The sequence below is a fragment of the Mobula hypostoma genome, chromosome 20 (assembly GCF_963921235.1).
Source record: "Mobula hypostoma chromosome 20, sMobHyp1.1, whole genome shotgun sequence".
NCBI classification, from domain to species: Eukaryota; Metazoa; Chordata; class Chondrichthyes; order Myliobatiformes; family Myliobatidae; genus Mobula; species Mobula hypostoma.
In genome coordinates, this window is record NC_086116.1 from 57561248 (window position 1) to 57576772 (window position 15525).

Sequence of the window (15525 nt, forward strand, 5' to 3'; positions counted from 1 at the left end):
ATTAGTTGTTTGGACTGAAAATCATTTAACAGCCGAACGATTGCCTCATTAATTCTTTGCAGATAAGCTTTGTTCATTGTTCTGGGAGTTGATTTTCTTAAAAGCTGACCTAATCCAAGTTCTGAAAACAGTGTGGTCAGTTTAAAAAGTGCATTTGAGACTGAGTGCGTCTTTGCGTGGTGCTGATTGTTGATCAGAATTGCAGGTAAACTAACTGCTCAATCTACAGAAATGTCTGACAGCAAGACTTTAACAAACCAACTCAATGATGTGGCAGCCAGCCTTACCTCCACACAGGTATATGAGGAAACAATTGCATTAGCTGTAATTACTCAAATGGGTTGATAGGTGTAGACACATTGTCTGGAAATAGTATCGTATCAACATGTGTCTTAAATTTTGTATGAAAAATATTTGTTTAGATTTTTTTAACAATATTATAGCAATATTATTTCCTGATGTAGGCTCTCAGCCTGAAATGTCAAGTGTTTATTTCTCTCTGTAGGTTCTGTCTGACCAGCTGAGTTCCTGCAGCATTTTATGTGTGTTACTCTGGATTTCCAGCATCTGCAGAATTCCTTGTGTTTATGTAGTATTATTTTGATCCCAGCAATATTTTCATTTTTAGAGTTTTAGTCTTGAATATATTGGCAATGTGCAGAATACAGTATTGTATATTTGGTTTTGGGCACCTTTTCCTAAATTTTATTTGTTATTGGGACCATATTTTAAGCAAAGAAACCAAACATTCTGATCTTCATATTTTATTTGTAATCCTTTCAGGATTTTCTGTAAGTTTCAAAATGTGTGAATAATTTCATTTCTCATTTAACAGATAAAATCTGTTGTCTTTTAAAGCTGTGCTGAAGTAATGATACAAACTTTATGAACCTATTCAAAAAAAACTATTTCAAAAAGCTGTTGACTACAATGTATTAAGTAATTTAATCTATATACATTATAATGAAACTTCATTTTTACGAAGTTTCATCCTGCACTCTATTTAGAATCTATTCTAAATTTTAATTTTTTTTCATCGTGTAACATTCCACCCCCCCCCCCCACCACCCGGGCCATTAAAATCACACTGGTGTATTGTTGTAAGAAAAACAAAGATCGGCATCAGATAGTGATTTTTGTTTTGTTGTTTGTGTGTACCAGGAAAAATATGGCACATATCCGTCTCACTGTACTGGTATCAGTTTCTACATCCAGTATTTGTTTATCCCTTCCACTAATCAATTGATTTATTATCTCTTTTTAAAATTTAATTTGCGTTGCTTGTTTATTAAACATTTGTAATGCATACAAAATTCTGGAGGAATTCAGCAAGTCAGGCAGCCTTGGTCTCGATCTGCTTTTTTCCTCTTTAGATGCTGTTTGACCTGCTGAGTTCTTTCAACATTTTGTATGTGCTACAAACAATTGTTTAACCTGGTAACATTTCATTGGTTCCCTTTGACTTATCAACAATATGACTGGTGACTTTAGGCTTTCTGGTAGCAAATTCTGAGGAAAAAAATGTTCTTGCTGCTCTGAGCACTGTAACTAGAGAGTAGATTTGAAACAATAGAGGGGGGTCTGCAACCTTATTTTAAATTTTTTTTAAATCCTGCCTTTTGGGGCAAACTGACTTGCACTCTTTCTCTTATTCCCTTCCTTTGTCATGGTTTTGAAATGCTGGCCAGATCCCGTGTCTGTGGTGTTAGTAAACATTTGGGGAAAAATACTGGTCCCAGTTTTTTTTTAAAATCAATGTAGAGTAAATACTCTGTGTTTTCCCCCTTATAAATAGCAGATCCAGTTTGCTGATCAGAAGCAAGAATTCAACAAACGTCCAACAAAAATAGGTCGCCGTTCACTTTCTCGATCAATCTCACAATCCTCTACGGACAGCTACAGCTCAGGTAGGCAATAGAATAAAATGCCCTAATCCCTTCCTCAGCCCAAAGTTATCACTGTTGTTTGCTTATTTATGTGCTTGAGTGGTAATTGTCATACAGTATCTCAACTAGAGCTGTTCATAGTACTCTGGGTGAAGTTTCTTAGAGTCTTCTACAGTAAAGATGCAGCATATTTGATTTGCACTGCTTGCCTTTTGTTACTGCATGAAAGGTAATGTGCTATTCACTTTCTAGAAGTTGAAAAGACCTGCACTAATTTGCTTGTTTATATGTTTACGTAGAATAGATAACAATAAGCTGTTTTTGAACAAAACATTAGAAGTTTAGTTTGGATTTTACCAATAGGTCCAAAGATGTAAACACTTCAAGTTCTCCAAGTTGGTTACTTGAACCTGCAGTTAGTGAGGTTGCTGATCTTGGCATAACCATGGGACAGTTCTTGTGTTGGATTCAGACTGACGACCATTTGAGGTGTGTTCAGTTGGGAGAAATATATGCATGACACTGAAAAATGGTAAGCAGTAAATAATTATATAACGTAGATTCATTTGCCTCAACCATGGCTTTGAATTTGTGATCTCAGCCACTTGCAGAGGGGAGAAAATTGGGGTTCTTCAAGGGCCGAACATAGAGAAGACATTGAGGAGAGAAAATCTGAGGAGTCATTTGTGTACTGTTCTTCCTGGAGACCAGATGGGAGATTTCCAGTAGTTTTGTAATTGGTGTGTTCTCTGAGATCATGGTTGAACAGCAGGTCAATTTCATCCTTCCCCCAAATTACAGGAACAGTACCAACATATCAAAGTACATTTTGCTAGTCATTAACACCATCTAGTTCATTCTCTAGTGTTACTTAATAGTTAGGCATGAGGTGAAAATAATAGGCGCAGATATTCACAGGAATCACCAGTGCCTATTGGTGTAATTTAGTTTGAAACGAGTTCAAACATGATGATAATAGGATGCCCTTGCCCAGGGACTGGCTTTGAAGCTTTGAGAAATGCAAGGTAGATGAAGGACCAGCAGCAATGGCTTTAGAGGGTACAAAGTCAAAGACTGTCTGGGATGCATGGGTGTCTTGTATTTGGTTATCTTTTATAGTTATTGAGTCTTAACTACAAGTCACCACTCCATCTATTTGAACATTATTTTAATATTTTTTTTCAATTGCCATCAGATTGGCCTTTCTCTTTACCCCCTGAATGGAACTTTTTGATTTTGTTATAGAAGTTCAAGAATCGAAAAGGTGTTCAACACTTTGTAGCCTGTGTAAAGGATTCCTCTAAATAAATTAGTTCTGTGCATTATCCTGTGTTTTGAGAGGCAGGTCTAGAAATAGCCACCCTCTGTATACACTGTTAATGGCTGTACTCACTAGTTATTAAGGACTATTGGACTGCAATTATTGCTGGAAACAAACGACAGCTTGCACTGGACTGCATTAACCTTCAAGCAAACACTTGCTGCTTGATTCAAATCTGCCTGCATTTCACCATCGTTCTGTAGTGATGGAACTAGCCACTAACCAGCTTCTCTTTTTTCTTCTTCCTCTCCAGAACTGATGGGTATGTCTATGCAAAATAATGGTAAGCAGTTGGTAGAAATAGTTTGGAAAAAAAAATGAAGCTGTTCCTAGAGACAGGTATGAGAAAGTAATTACTTGTCCCAACACATACTCACCTGCTGCAGTTACATCTCATCCCAAAGGACACAGAGGAAACCATTCTGCAGTTGAGAAGATAAATCACTATGAGCTAGTGCCCTGTTACAAAATGAATTTAATTTTGCTTCTTTTCAGGAGGTAGATGTCTATAAGTTACTATGAGAGTATTAGAGCTCAAATGCTAAAAACAATCATTCAAAATGCTCTTTTATTTTGAGGAAATGTAAACCTCTGTTATAAAGATAGGCTAACTTGTAACAAAGAGCCATGGCTCTGCTATAAATTGTCATGGTGCTATTGTTTGTCCACTAATAGCACAACACACATTTCCAGGTCCACATTCTTGGAGATGTTGGTCTTTTTCTCCCCTTCCTGCAGATTCGTTCATTGGAACTCGCCCTTCACCATTTGATGTAGTAATTATAGACAACAGGCTGTTGAACCTGAAGGAAGAGGAATTACCCAGTCACTTGACTTCTACCAGAGTCTGAGTTAACACAACATAATCTAGGAGTCAAAACCCCATTATGTCTTTTGCTTTGTTTGCTTAATATCTAACTAATACATTTTAGATTAAAGTTGTAGGCTAGAGGGTGTGTGAAATTCTGTTAGTTACTGTAAATTTGAACACTTAATGATGTGTCATTGAAAAGAGAAATGCAGAATATCATTGGAATACTTTATAGTTTACTTCTAACTGAAGTCATTGGGGCATATGTTGGGAGATATCTGAAGGCAGTTCTTTATCAGTTCAATGTTAAAATATCGTAAGTTAGAAATCTTGGTTATAAATCATACCTCTGGGGTTGCCTTCTCAACTACCAAATCACACAGCTCTAATAAAACTGAATCTTTATCTGTTAGTGCCAAATTTCCTATCTTAGCGTAGTTAGTGATCCTAATCTAGCCATTGTCCTAATTAGTTTAGTTACAAAATGTAAAACGAGCAATCTTTTAATTATAAACAAGAGAAAATCTGCAGATGTTGGAAATCCAAGCAACACGCAGGATGCTGGTGGAACTCAGCAGGCCAGGCAGCATCTATGACAGAGTACAGTTGACGTTTTGGGCTGAGGCCCTTCATCAGGACTGGGGTGTGGGGGAAGATGAGAAGTCAGAGTAAGAAAGTGGGGGGGAAGGGTGGAAAAACCCCAAGGTGATAGGCGAAACTGGGACGGGCAGAAGGGGTGAAGTAAAGAGCTGGGAAGTTGATTGACAAAAGAGACACACGCTGAAGAAGGGAGAATCAAATAGGAGAGGACAGAAGGCCATGGAAGAAAGGAAAAAAAGGGGGGAGGAGCACCCTGATTATTTTAACTTTTATATTGTTTTGACAATTTTAATTTTTTTGCACACTCTTGCTGTGACATATCCCTGATTACTTATTTTTGTAAGTAACTCCCTTGCCTTTTATAGTTCTTTCAACATCTGTGTAGTGTATAGAAGGCAGAATCTGCTAAGGAGGTCACTTCAAAGTGGGGGGGGGACTTTGAATAAATGGATCTATTTATTTTGTGAAGTAGGAAATCATTTAAGTGTTTAATAATCTCAAACAGAAAGATAATTTTTCATACTAAATTAAATTTCAGATTATAAGTAACTCAAACACCCACTGAAAATTATTGAGAGGGAGGTGAGTAGTGTAAATGTACCCAATGTTAAGACTTTTGAAAGCTAGTTCAAACGCTAAAATGCCAGTTTTCTAAGTATTTTCCTGATTTATAAAGTTGTTTTTGATAGAAAATATCTTTAATTGGGTAAAGGATGGCAAAAATGTATCTTTAATTAGGTAAAAGCTCTACTTTTATATTGGGCAGTAATCACTTATTTAACCTACTTTAATTTTGTATTATGGTTGTAATATCAAGTTTGCGGGACTTTTAGTTTGCCTTCTCCCTTTTGGATGACACTGAGCTGTGCATATTTTTCCTTTAGCATACACAAGCAGAAACATAACTTTCCTGTTGACTTGTATTTGAAGGTGTGCACTTTGAAATTGTTGATCCTAATTCTTGAGCTGAAATGTTTCTGCTTGTGCCAGCAACATGCTGTGCAGGTTAGCACATCAATGTTTTTCACACGTGCACATTGGAGTGCAGAAGTTGGAGATGAGTGCAAGGTCAGATGGTATTGAATTTGACCTCTTCCTTCATGCTTGCCTTGGCACAGTGTCCGAGAGTTGAGTACTTTCTTACTAGCCCCTTGCCTTAATCCCAGGGCTGCCCAGAGTCAATTATCTTTGTTTAATTAAATTAAGTACATGTATGTTTCACCTTGTTATATTTAGCAGTTCAAATATAAAATTATTATTTTCGCTTTTTTGTATAATGATTATCAGACACCTTTAAAATATTAAGAGTTGGGATAGCACTGAGTTTTATAACAATGTTACAAGTTCAGGGGCTCAAGGCCATTTGCAATGTATCCATGGGGCAACAGCTGTGGACAGACCTCAAGCTTGTTTTTAGTTGCAGTGGTGGGGTGGGGGGAATGAGGATACACATCAAGAAGGCAGACTAGACAGTGCATATTCCAGCTCATTGTAACTAGAATTTACCTCTACTTTTAATTGTAACCATTAGAAAATTGAAAGGGGACGGGGAAACTACCTTCTTGAGGATCTTAGGAAGAAGTGTGATGCTACACATTGTTATCTGTGGTAGTCTGGCACTCTTTTGATCCAGACTATCATGCACTTGCTGAAACGAATGTTACTTCAACAACACTAAAGCTTTATGTTCAGTAAACATAAAAGATTCTGCAAATGCTAGACAAACTCAACAAGTCAGGCAATACTTGTGGAGGGGAATAAACTATTGGCTTTTTGGGATGAGATTCCTTATCGGAGCTGGACAAGGGAGCTGAAGAAGCTTGTCACCTTCTCGGATAAACGACCCACTTGGTGGTTATCCACATACCCAAACGTTCATTCCATACACCATTGGCAGACAGCGTTTACTGTACACAGAATGGACTGCAGTTACTCACTAGGCTGCTCCAACACCTCAGATTTGATCTTTGCAGTACTATGCTAAAGTCTTGGGCACATATAGCTAGACTGCCTCGACTTTTGCACAGTACTGTATTTATCAACGTGGAGCAGAGAGCAAGTCTGTAGATCTGGCGAGATTTGGTGACGTACCAAATCTCCTCTAAACTCCAAATGATGTAGAGCCACTGGCATTTTTTCTTGATTGCATCATTGTGTTGAGACAGGATAGGTTCTCTTGAATGTTGACACCCATGAATTCGAAGCTGCTCACCCTTTCCACTGCTGGCCTTTTAATGCAGACTGATGTGTCTGCCTGTCTTTCCTTTCTATGAAGTTCACAATCAATTCCTACGTCTTGCTAACAATAGGTGCAAGATCGTTGTTGAGATGCCACTCAATCAACTGATCTAACGCACTCCTTTGTCTCCTTGTTGCCACCTGAGATTCTACCAACAGTTGTCACTGGTGAATTTATCGATGTTGTTCAAGCAGTGTTCAGCCACACAGTTGCGTGTAGAGACCGTGGAGCAATAGGTTAAGCACGCATCCTTGAGGTGCACGTGTATTGGGAGCGAAGCGGTAATGTTATTGCCGATCTGCATTGACTGTGGTCTCCCGACTAAGGGAAGTCAAGGATCCAGTTGCAGAGGGAGGTACAGAGGTCCAGTTTGTAAGTTTGCTAATTTGTTCTGAGGGGATGATGGAGTTGAAATGGCGAAGCTTGGGTGGCACTTTAAAGCTCGGTTTGTGAAGCAGTACTTGTAATGTAGGTCAAGAGTAGGGAGGGAGCATTCCTATGAGGAGACTAATTGCACAGTTCACAATTTGCCATTGTCTGTAGTTATGTAATGGAAATGAGATAATGGCTTCCAATTATACATAACCAGTGGAATAAGTAGATGTCTGTTCAGAAGACCTGGTAATAAACTGAAGCAGTAGAGGAGGTGTAAATCATGTAGTCACTCATTTGTTCTTCTTTTCAGTAAGGCCATGGCTGATCCTCACCTCAGTTCTAGGGTCCTGCAATTTTTCTTTAACTAATGGTTCCTCTGTAGTCCAAAAACTTCTCCCATTTCAACCTTGTATAAGTTCAGTGTCTTAACATCCGTACTTCTGGGTTAGAAATTTCCAGAGATTCACGAGGAAAGAAATTCTTCCTCATTTACATCTTGCATGGTGAGGTCTGACGATTTATCTTGCCAGCTGTCCTCAGAATATGGAACAAAAAATAGCAGGTGCTGGAAATCTGAAATAAAAACAGTAATTGCTGAGCGTTCATCAGGACAAGCAGCATCACCGTGAGAGGAGAGCTGAAGTGCCGGAGATCATCTTCCTCCATTTGGTGTTCTTGATGTGGTGACCTCTATATCGGAGAGGTTGCTCTGTAATCACTTTACAGAGCACCTCTGTTCAGTGCACAAGGGTGACTCTGAGATTTCAATCACTAATATCTGTCCCATTCCCGCTTTGATACTCTTAGTCCTTCAGTTTGAGATGCCCAAATCACCCTGTCTGGCACCGACAATCATTCCACAGTCAAAGTCACTTAGATCACATTTCTTCCCATTCTAAAGTTTGGTCTGAACAACAACTGAACCTTTCGACCATGTGCATCTATGGATTGAGTTGCTGCCACATAATTTCCTGATTTTATTCAAAAGTAATTGTTTCTGTGACTTAAAACTCATTATTTTGTTATTTTTCCAATTCTGATGAATGGTTCTAGACCTCAAAAGTACCTTTTGTTTCACTCCCCACTGATGCTCATGGTATATTGGTTGTCCCACTATTTTGTCCTCCCCTCAGAAATTTGTGGCTCCCTAAGATTCTGAGGGTGATTTTTGCTGGATAAATGTTGGGAGGTTGCTTTCTCTAAGAGTACCTCAACCATTTACTTAAAAATTACCCAATTTACTTCTCTGAGTATAAATACTTCATGGACTTTGAAGTATGCTCAGCTAAATAATCATATTAAATTTGAAATGTTAAGGTCAAGAAGTAGGTTTCATTGCCGAGCCTCCTCTTCCTTTGGGACATTTAAGAAACACTCTTGGAGGACGCATGGATGATAGAAAAATGGAGGGTTATGTAGGAAGGAAGGGTTAGATTGAACTTGGAACAGGTTTAAAAATTCAGCACAACATTGAGCTGAAGGGACTGTACTATGCTGTAATGTTCTATGTTCTTTTGGATATATGCTCATTTAAAATAGTAATAGTTTACTGAAAAATATTTGAGAATCATGCTGCCTGTTGTGACTCTCCAAGACATTTATTCACTTTTATCTGCAAAAATAAAGCAACCTTAAGAAGGTCAATTCAGTAAATGCTTAACCATTCAGATTATCTGTACCTAGTCGAGGCTATTTTCTTTTGCAATTTGATTGTACAGTGTGTTCTTAAAATTGTTTTTGTGCATCTGTACAGTGAGCATGATGAGATTTTAAGATTTTGTAGCCTTATTACCCTTCAGGCGCTGTCTTGTGTGGACTTTATTTTTTTTCTCTTTAATTACAAGGGTTTCTTCTGGGTATTCCAGTTTGCTGTCATCCCAGAAATATGGTGGTATTGTAATTGAATACTTAAATGAGCCCTTCGTAAAGATTATTAGCAAGAAGAGTCAAAGAGGAGTTGATGGGTATGTCAGCGAGAATGTTTTGGGAGGCAGGGGACAGGATTGCTGTGCCAAGCACTGGCATGGACCCTGCGGTCCCAGTGAGATGCTGTGGATAAAGAAGCACTGACTAGGCCTGGAGCTGAAAGAGTGGTATTTCTCTGTTGTGCTAATTGTTCATTGCTGTCCTCTAGCGGCATCTTACACAGATAGCTCGGATGATGAAACATCTCCTCGTGATAAGCAACAGAAAAATTCGAAGGGCAGCAGTGACTTCTGCATCAAGAACATCAAACAGGCAGACTTTGGGCGTAGGGAGATTGAAATTGCAGAACAAGGTGAGAGTTTTTGTACTTTTATTTTGTCAGCATCAACGGTGGACTTTATACAATTATCGTTCTGAGCTAGTTTCTCAAAATACAATAAACCTATGGGCTTCATCAAATTGCAGAAGCTGCATGAAGTTTTCATTGAAATGTTACTCTCCCCATAATAAACAAGTATGTTAAAAGCCAAAGAGACTGGGCTGTTTTTGCAGCAGTCATCAGAAACTATGCTTCAATTTCAGCAGACTGTACCATCACCGTAAAGCCAACAACATCAGTCAATGTGAAAGGTAGAAAGTAATTATTTCACTCCTTCATCTCTACGTCGTCTCAGACCCAACTCAGAATTTCAGTGCAAAATACTTGGTGCAATCAGCTCAACAAAGCTGACACTCTTGCCAAAAAGAAAACAATAGATTGTTCCAGTATAACAATTGAACCAGAGGAATGTGAATTTAAACTGAGCAAACATAGCAATCGATTGGATGGATATTAGATGGTGTATTTTTTCCCCCAGAGAGTAGTGTGCTTCTGGAATGGGTAGTGTGCTGATTAGTGGGGTTGCTGGCTATGTTTTCAAGAGGAAGCTGGAAGGGCAGCAATTACATCACGTAGAAGGTTAGTGGATTAACATAATAAGCATGTTGTCAGTGAAATCACTTTGACTGATTTTGCTTAATTGAGCATGATAAATTAATTTGTTTCCCTCTGATCATCCTTTGAGTTTTGCTGATTTTATTTTAGTTCTGCGAATTTATTGAGCAACTTCTGGAGGTAAGTAGTATTGAGCTAAAACATGGCATTGAGTGATAAACAAAGTTTATGATCATCTGGTTTTATTCTTGATCATTTTCTTTTTATGTCTGACTTTGAAACTAGCTATACATATACTTGATACTTTCTGAATTTAAGAACCAAGAATACCTGTTTAATTACTGATGACCTCACCTGCAAGAAGTGCATCCAGCTGCAGCTTCTAACACTCTGTGTTAAGGAGCTGGAGCTGAAACTAATGAACTCTAGATCACTCGGGAGGCTGAAGGGGTGATAGAGGGGTAGTTCATCTAAGGTGCAGGAAACGGTCAGGAAGGGGAAACGAGATAATCAGCCAGTGCAGAGTATCCCTGTGGCCAGCCCCTTAATAAGTATACCACTTTGGACAAGGGTGGGGACTGGTCCCGTATTTGACTCTGACTCAGAAAGTGGGGTGTTGAGCTGTGGTGATAGGGGATTCATTAGTTAGGGGAACAGAAAGGAGATTCTGTGGACAAGAATAAGATTCTCAGATGTTACGTTGCCTCCCAGGAGCCAGAGTCTGGGACGTCACGGATCAAGTCCTCAGTGTTCTAAGTGGGAACATGAACCACCATAGGTTATGGTCCATTTAGGTAGAAAGAGTGACTAGGTTCTGGTTTGGGAGTTCAGAGAGTTGGGTGCTAAGTTAAAGAGAAGAACCTCCAGGGTTATGATCTCAGGATTGTTACTATGCCATGTGCTAGTGACGCCAGAAATAGGAAGATTATACAGTTTTAACATGTGGGTAAGGAGTTGGTGTCAGAGGAAAGGCGTCAGATTTTTGGATTATTGGGCTCTCTTCCAGGGAAGGTGGGACCTGTATAGAAGAGACTGTTTGCACCCGAAATGGAGGGGGACTAATATCTTTGCATGAAGCTTTGCCAGTGCTGCATAATGGGTGGGGGTTGGTTTAAACTAGAGTTACAGGCAAGCAGATGGGAATGAGAGTGCCAGAACAAATAATGGAGAGGTTGTGGAGACGTGGTGTTAAGACTTTAGACAAAGTCAGGAATCGAAAGGTTGAGCTTGGTGCAACTAATGTTCTGAGCTGCATGTATTTCAAAGCAAAAAGGATCACAGGAAAGGCAGACAAGCTCAGGGCATGGATCAACACATGCAAATATGATATTGTGGTCATTAGTGAGATTTGGTTGCAGGAGGGGTGGGGACTGGCACCTTAATTTTCTGGGGTTTTGTTTTAGATGCTACACAGAGGGAAGGATTGAAGGGGGAGGGGTGACCTTACTAGGCAGGGAAAGTGTCACAGCAGTAACTCAGTCAGGGAAGACTGGAGAACTCTTCTGCTGAGGCTTTATAGGTGGAACTGAAGAATTAAGAAAGATATGACCAGATTACCAGAGCAATGAGGAAGGGTTAATTAGCGATCTTGTCGTGAGAGGCCCCTTGGGTAAGAGTGACCATAATATGGTGGAATTCTTCATTAACATGGAGAGTGACGTAGTTAATTCAGAAACAAAGGTTCTGAACTTAAAGAGGGGTAACTTTGAAGGTATGAGACATGAATTAGCTAAGATAGACTGGCAAATGACACTTCAAGGATTGACGGTGGATATGCAATGGCAGGCATTTAAAGGTTGCATGGATGAACTACAACAATTGTTCATCCCAGTTTGGCAAAAGAATAAATCAAGGAAGGTAGTGCACCCGTGGCTGACAAGAGAAATTAGGGATAGTATCAATTCCAAAGAAGTAGCATACAAATTAGCCAGAGAAAGTGGCTCACCTGAGGACTGGGAGAAATTCAGAGTTCAGCAGAGGAGGACAAAGGGCTTAATTAGGAAGGGGAAAAAAGATTATGAGAGAAAACTGGCAGAGAACATAAAAACGGACTGTAAAAGCTTTTATAGATATGTAAAAAGGAAAAGACTGATAAAGACAAATGTAGGTCCCCTGCAAACAGAAACAGGTGAATTGATTATGGGGAGCAAGGACATGGCAGACCAATTGAATAATTACTTTGGTTCTGTCTTCACTAAGGAGGACATAAATAATCTTCCAGAAATAGTAAGGGACAGAGGGTCCAGTGAGATGGAGGAACTGAGCGAAATACATGTTAGTAGGGAAGTGGTGTTAGGTAAATTGAAGGGATTGAAGGCAGATAAATCCCCAGGGCCAGATGGTCTGCATCCCAGAGTGCTTAAGGAAGTGGCCCAAGAAATAGTGGATGCATTAGTGATAATTTTTCAAAACTCGTTAGATTCTGGACTAGTTCCTGAGGATTGGAGGGTGGCTAATGTAACCCCACTTTTTAAAAAAGGAGGGAGAGAGAAACCGGGGAATTATAGGCCGGTTAGCCTAACGTCGGTGGTGGGGAAACTGCTGGAGTCAGTTATCAAGGATGTGATAACAGCACATTTGGAAAGCGGTGAAATGATCGGACAAAGTCAGCATGGATTTGTGAAAGGAAAATCATGTCTGACGAATCTCATAGAATTTTTTGAGGATGTAACTAGTAGAGTGGATAGGGGAGAACCAGTGGATGTGGTATATTTGGATTTTCAAAAGGCTTTTGACAAGGTCCCACACAGGAGATTAGTGTGCAAACTTAAAGCACATGGTATTGGGGGTAAGGTATTGGTGTGGGTGGAGAATTGGTTGGCAGACAGGAAGCAAAGAGTGGGAATAAACGGGACCTTTTCAGAATGGCAGGCGGTGACTAGTGGGGTACCGCAAGGCTCAGTGCTGGGACCCCAGTTGTTTACAATATATATTAATGACTTGGATGAGGGAATTAAATGCAGCATCTCCAAGTTTGCGGATGACACGAAGCTGGGTGGCAGTGTTAGCAGTGAGGAGGATGCTAAGAGGATGCAGGGTGACTTGGATAGGTTGGGTGAGTGGGCAAACTCATGGCAGATGCAATTTAATGTGGATAAATGTGAAGTTATCCACTTTGGTGGCAAAAATAGGAAAACAGATTATTATCTGAATGGTGGCCGATTAGGAAAAGGGGAGGTGCAACGAGACCTGGGTGTCATTATACACCAGTCATTGAAAGTGGGCATGCAGGTACAGCAGGCGGTGAAAAAGGCGAACGGTATGCTGGCATTTATAGCGAGAGGATTCGAGTACAGGAGCAGGGAGGTACTACTGCAGTTGTACAAGGCCTTGGTGAGACCACACCTGGAGTATTGTGTGCAGTTTTGGTCCCCTAATCTGAGGAAAGACATCCTTGCCATAGAGGGAGTACAAAGAAGGTTCACCAGATTGATTCCTGGGATGGCAGGTCTTTCATATGAAGAAAGACTGGATGAACTGGGCTTGTACTCGTTGGAATTTAGAAGATTGAGGGGGGATCTGATTGAAACGTATAAGATCCTAAAGGGATTGGACAGGCTAGATGCGGGAAGATTGTTCCCGATGTTGGGGAGGTCTAGAACGAGGGGTCACAGTTTGAGGATAGAGGGGAAGCCTTTTAGGACCGAGGTTAGGAAAAACTTCTTCACACAGAGAGTGGTGAATCTGTGGAATTCTCTGCCACAGCAAACTGTTGAGGCCAGTTCATTAGCTATGTTTAAAAGGAAGTTAGATATGGCCCTTGTGGCTACAGGGGTCACGGGGTATGGAGGGAAGGCTGGGTTCTGAGTTGGATGATCAGCCATGATCATAATAAATGGCGGTGCAGGCTCGAAGGGCCGAATGGCCTACTCCTGCACCTATTTTCTATGTTTCTATGTTTCTATATTAATGGGGCTATATTACAGACCACCCAACAGTCTGCAGGACTTAGAATAACGAATTTGTAGAGAAATCGCAGACTGTTGCAAGAAACATAAGGTTGCTATAGTACGTGATTTTAACTTTCCATGTATTGACTGGGACTCCCATACCGTAAATGGACTAGATGGGATAGAGTTTGTCAAATATATTCAGTGTATAGAGGTGCCAGCGCAAGCGTGTGCGATGTTTGATCTGTTGGGGAATGACACAGGACAGTGATCATAGTGATAGCGCTGGTCTGCGTGTTCATTCTAAATTGGAGAGAGGCAAGTTCTGATGGTATCAGAAATCATCTGGCAAGTATAGATTGAGACAGGCTATGTTCCGGCAAAGGTGTCCTTAGTAAGTGGGAGGCCTTCAAAAGTGAACATTCGAGAGTACAAAGTGTGTATTTGCCTATCAGAATAAAAAGGTAGAGATAACAGGTTTAGGGAACCTTGGTTTTCAGGAGATATTACGGCCTTGGTTAAGGAAAAAAAAAGATGGTGCATAGCAGGTATAGACAGAGAGGAACAAATAATGTACTTGTGGAAAAGAAGACATGCAGGAAAAGACTCAAGAAGGAAATCAGGAAGGCTAAAAGAAGCAATGAGATTGGCTCTAGCAGACAAGGTGAAGGAGAATCTTAAAGGGTTTTACAGATATGTTAAGAGCAAAAGGATTGCAAGGAACAAAATTGGTCCTTTGGAAGATCAGAATGGTGAACTGTATGGGGCCAAAAGAGATGAGATCTTTAGCAACAAGGAAAAAATGCTGTAGGAAATCAGCAGGCCAGGCAGCATCTATTGGAAAAAAGTACAGTCGATATATTGGTCTGAAACCCTTCAGCAGGGTGTGTTGCTTGGATTTCCAGTATATGCAGATGTTCTCTTGTTTGAAGGAGATCTTAAGTGGATTTTTTGCATCTTTATTTACTTAAGAAATGGACACAGTCTATAAAAGTGACACAAAATAGCAGTGAGATCATGGACACTATACAAATTACAGAGGAGGAGGAGGAGGTGTTTGCTGTCTTGAGGCAAATAAGGGTCTGATAGGGTGTTCCCTTGGATCCTGCAGGAGGTGTGCAGAAATTGCAGAGGCCCTAGCAGGAATATTTAAATCAACCTTAACGACTGATGAGGTGCCAGAGGATAAGAGGATGGCAAATGTTGTTCCGCTGTTTAAGAAATGTTCAAAAAATAAACTAACAAATTATAGCCCAGTGAGCCTGACATCAGTGGTGGGAAGGTTGTTGGAAGGTATTCTAAGAGACTGGATATATGATTATTTGGATAGACATGGACTGATTGGGGATTGTCAGCATGGGTTTGTACGTGGTAGGTCGTGTCTGTCTAATTTTGCATAGTTTTTCAAGAAAATTACCAGAAAAGTTGATGAAGGAAAGGCACCATCAACTTTGTAGGAGAACAGTGGTTGTAGATGGTTGCCTCTCTGACTAGAGGCCTGTGACTAGTGGAGTGCTGTAGAGATCGGTGCTAGGTCCATTGT

The 15525-nt window shown here is 40.1% G+C and overlaps 1 protein-coding gene across 9 annotated transcripts in view; it reads left to right on the forward strand.

Moving 5' to 3' along the window:
* LOC134359558 (putative adenosylhomocysteinase 3) overlaps positions 1 to 15525 on the forward strand; it is a 98720-nt gene that overhangs the window by 46743 nt on the left and 36452 nt on the right. For 3 of the 9 annotated variants that reach the window (XM_063072999.1, XM_063072997.1, XM_063073004.1), the window contains exons 2-4: positions 1796 to 1907; positions 3461 to 3490; positions 9367 to 9510. In XM_063072999.1, the coding sequence (XP_062929069.1) occupies positions 1796 to 1907; positions 3461 to 3490; positions 9367 to 9510 (286 nt within the window). Of the gene's footprint in view, positions 1 to 1795; positions 1908 to 3460; positions 3491 to 4859; positions 9197 to 9366; positions 9511 to 15525 lie in introns of those variants that run through there. The other 6 variants (XM_063073003.1, XM_063073002.1, XM_063073001.1 and 3 more) reach the window with 4 other exon arrangements.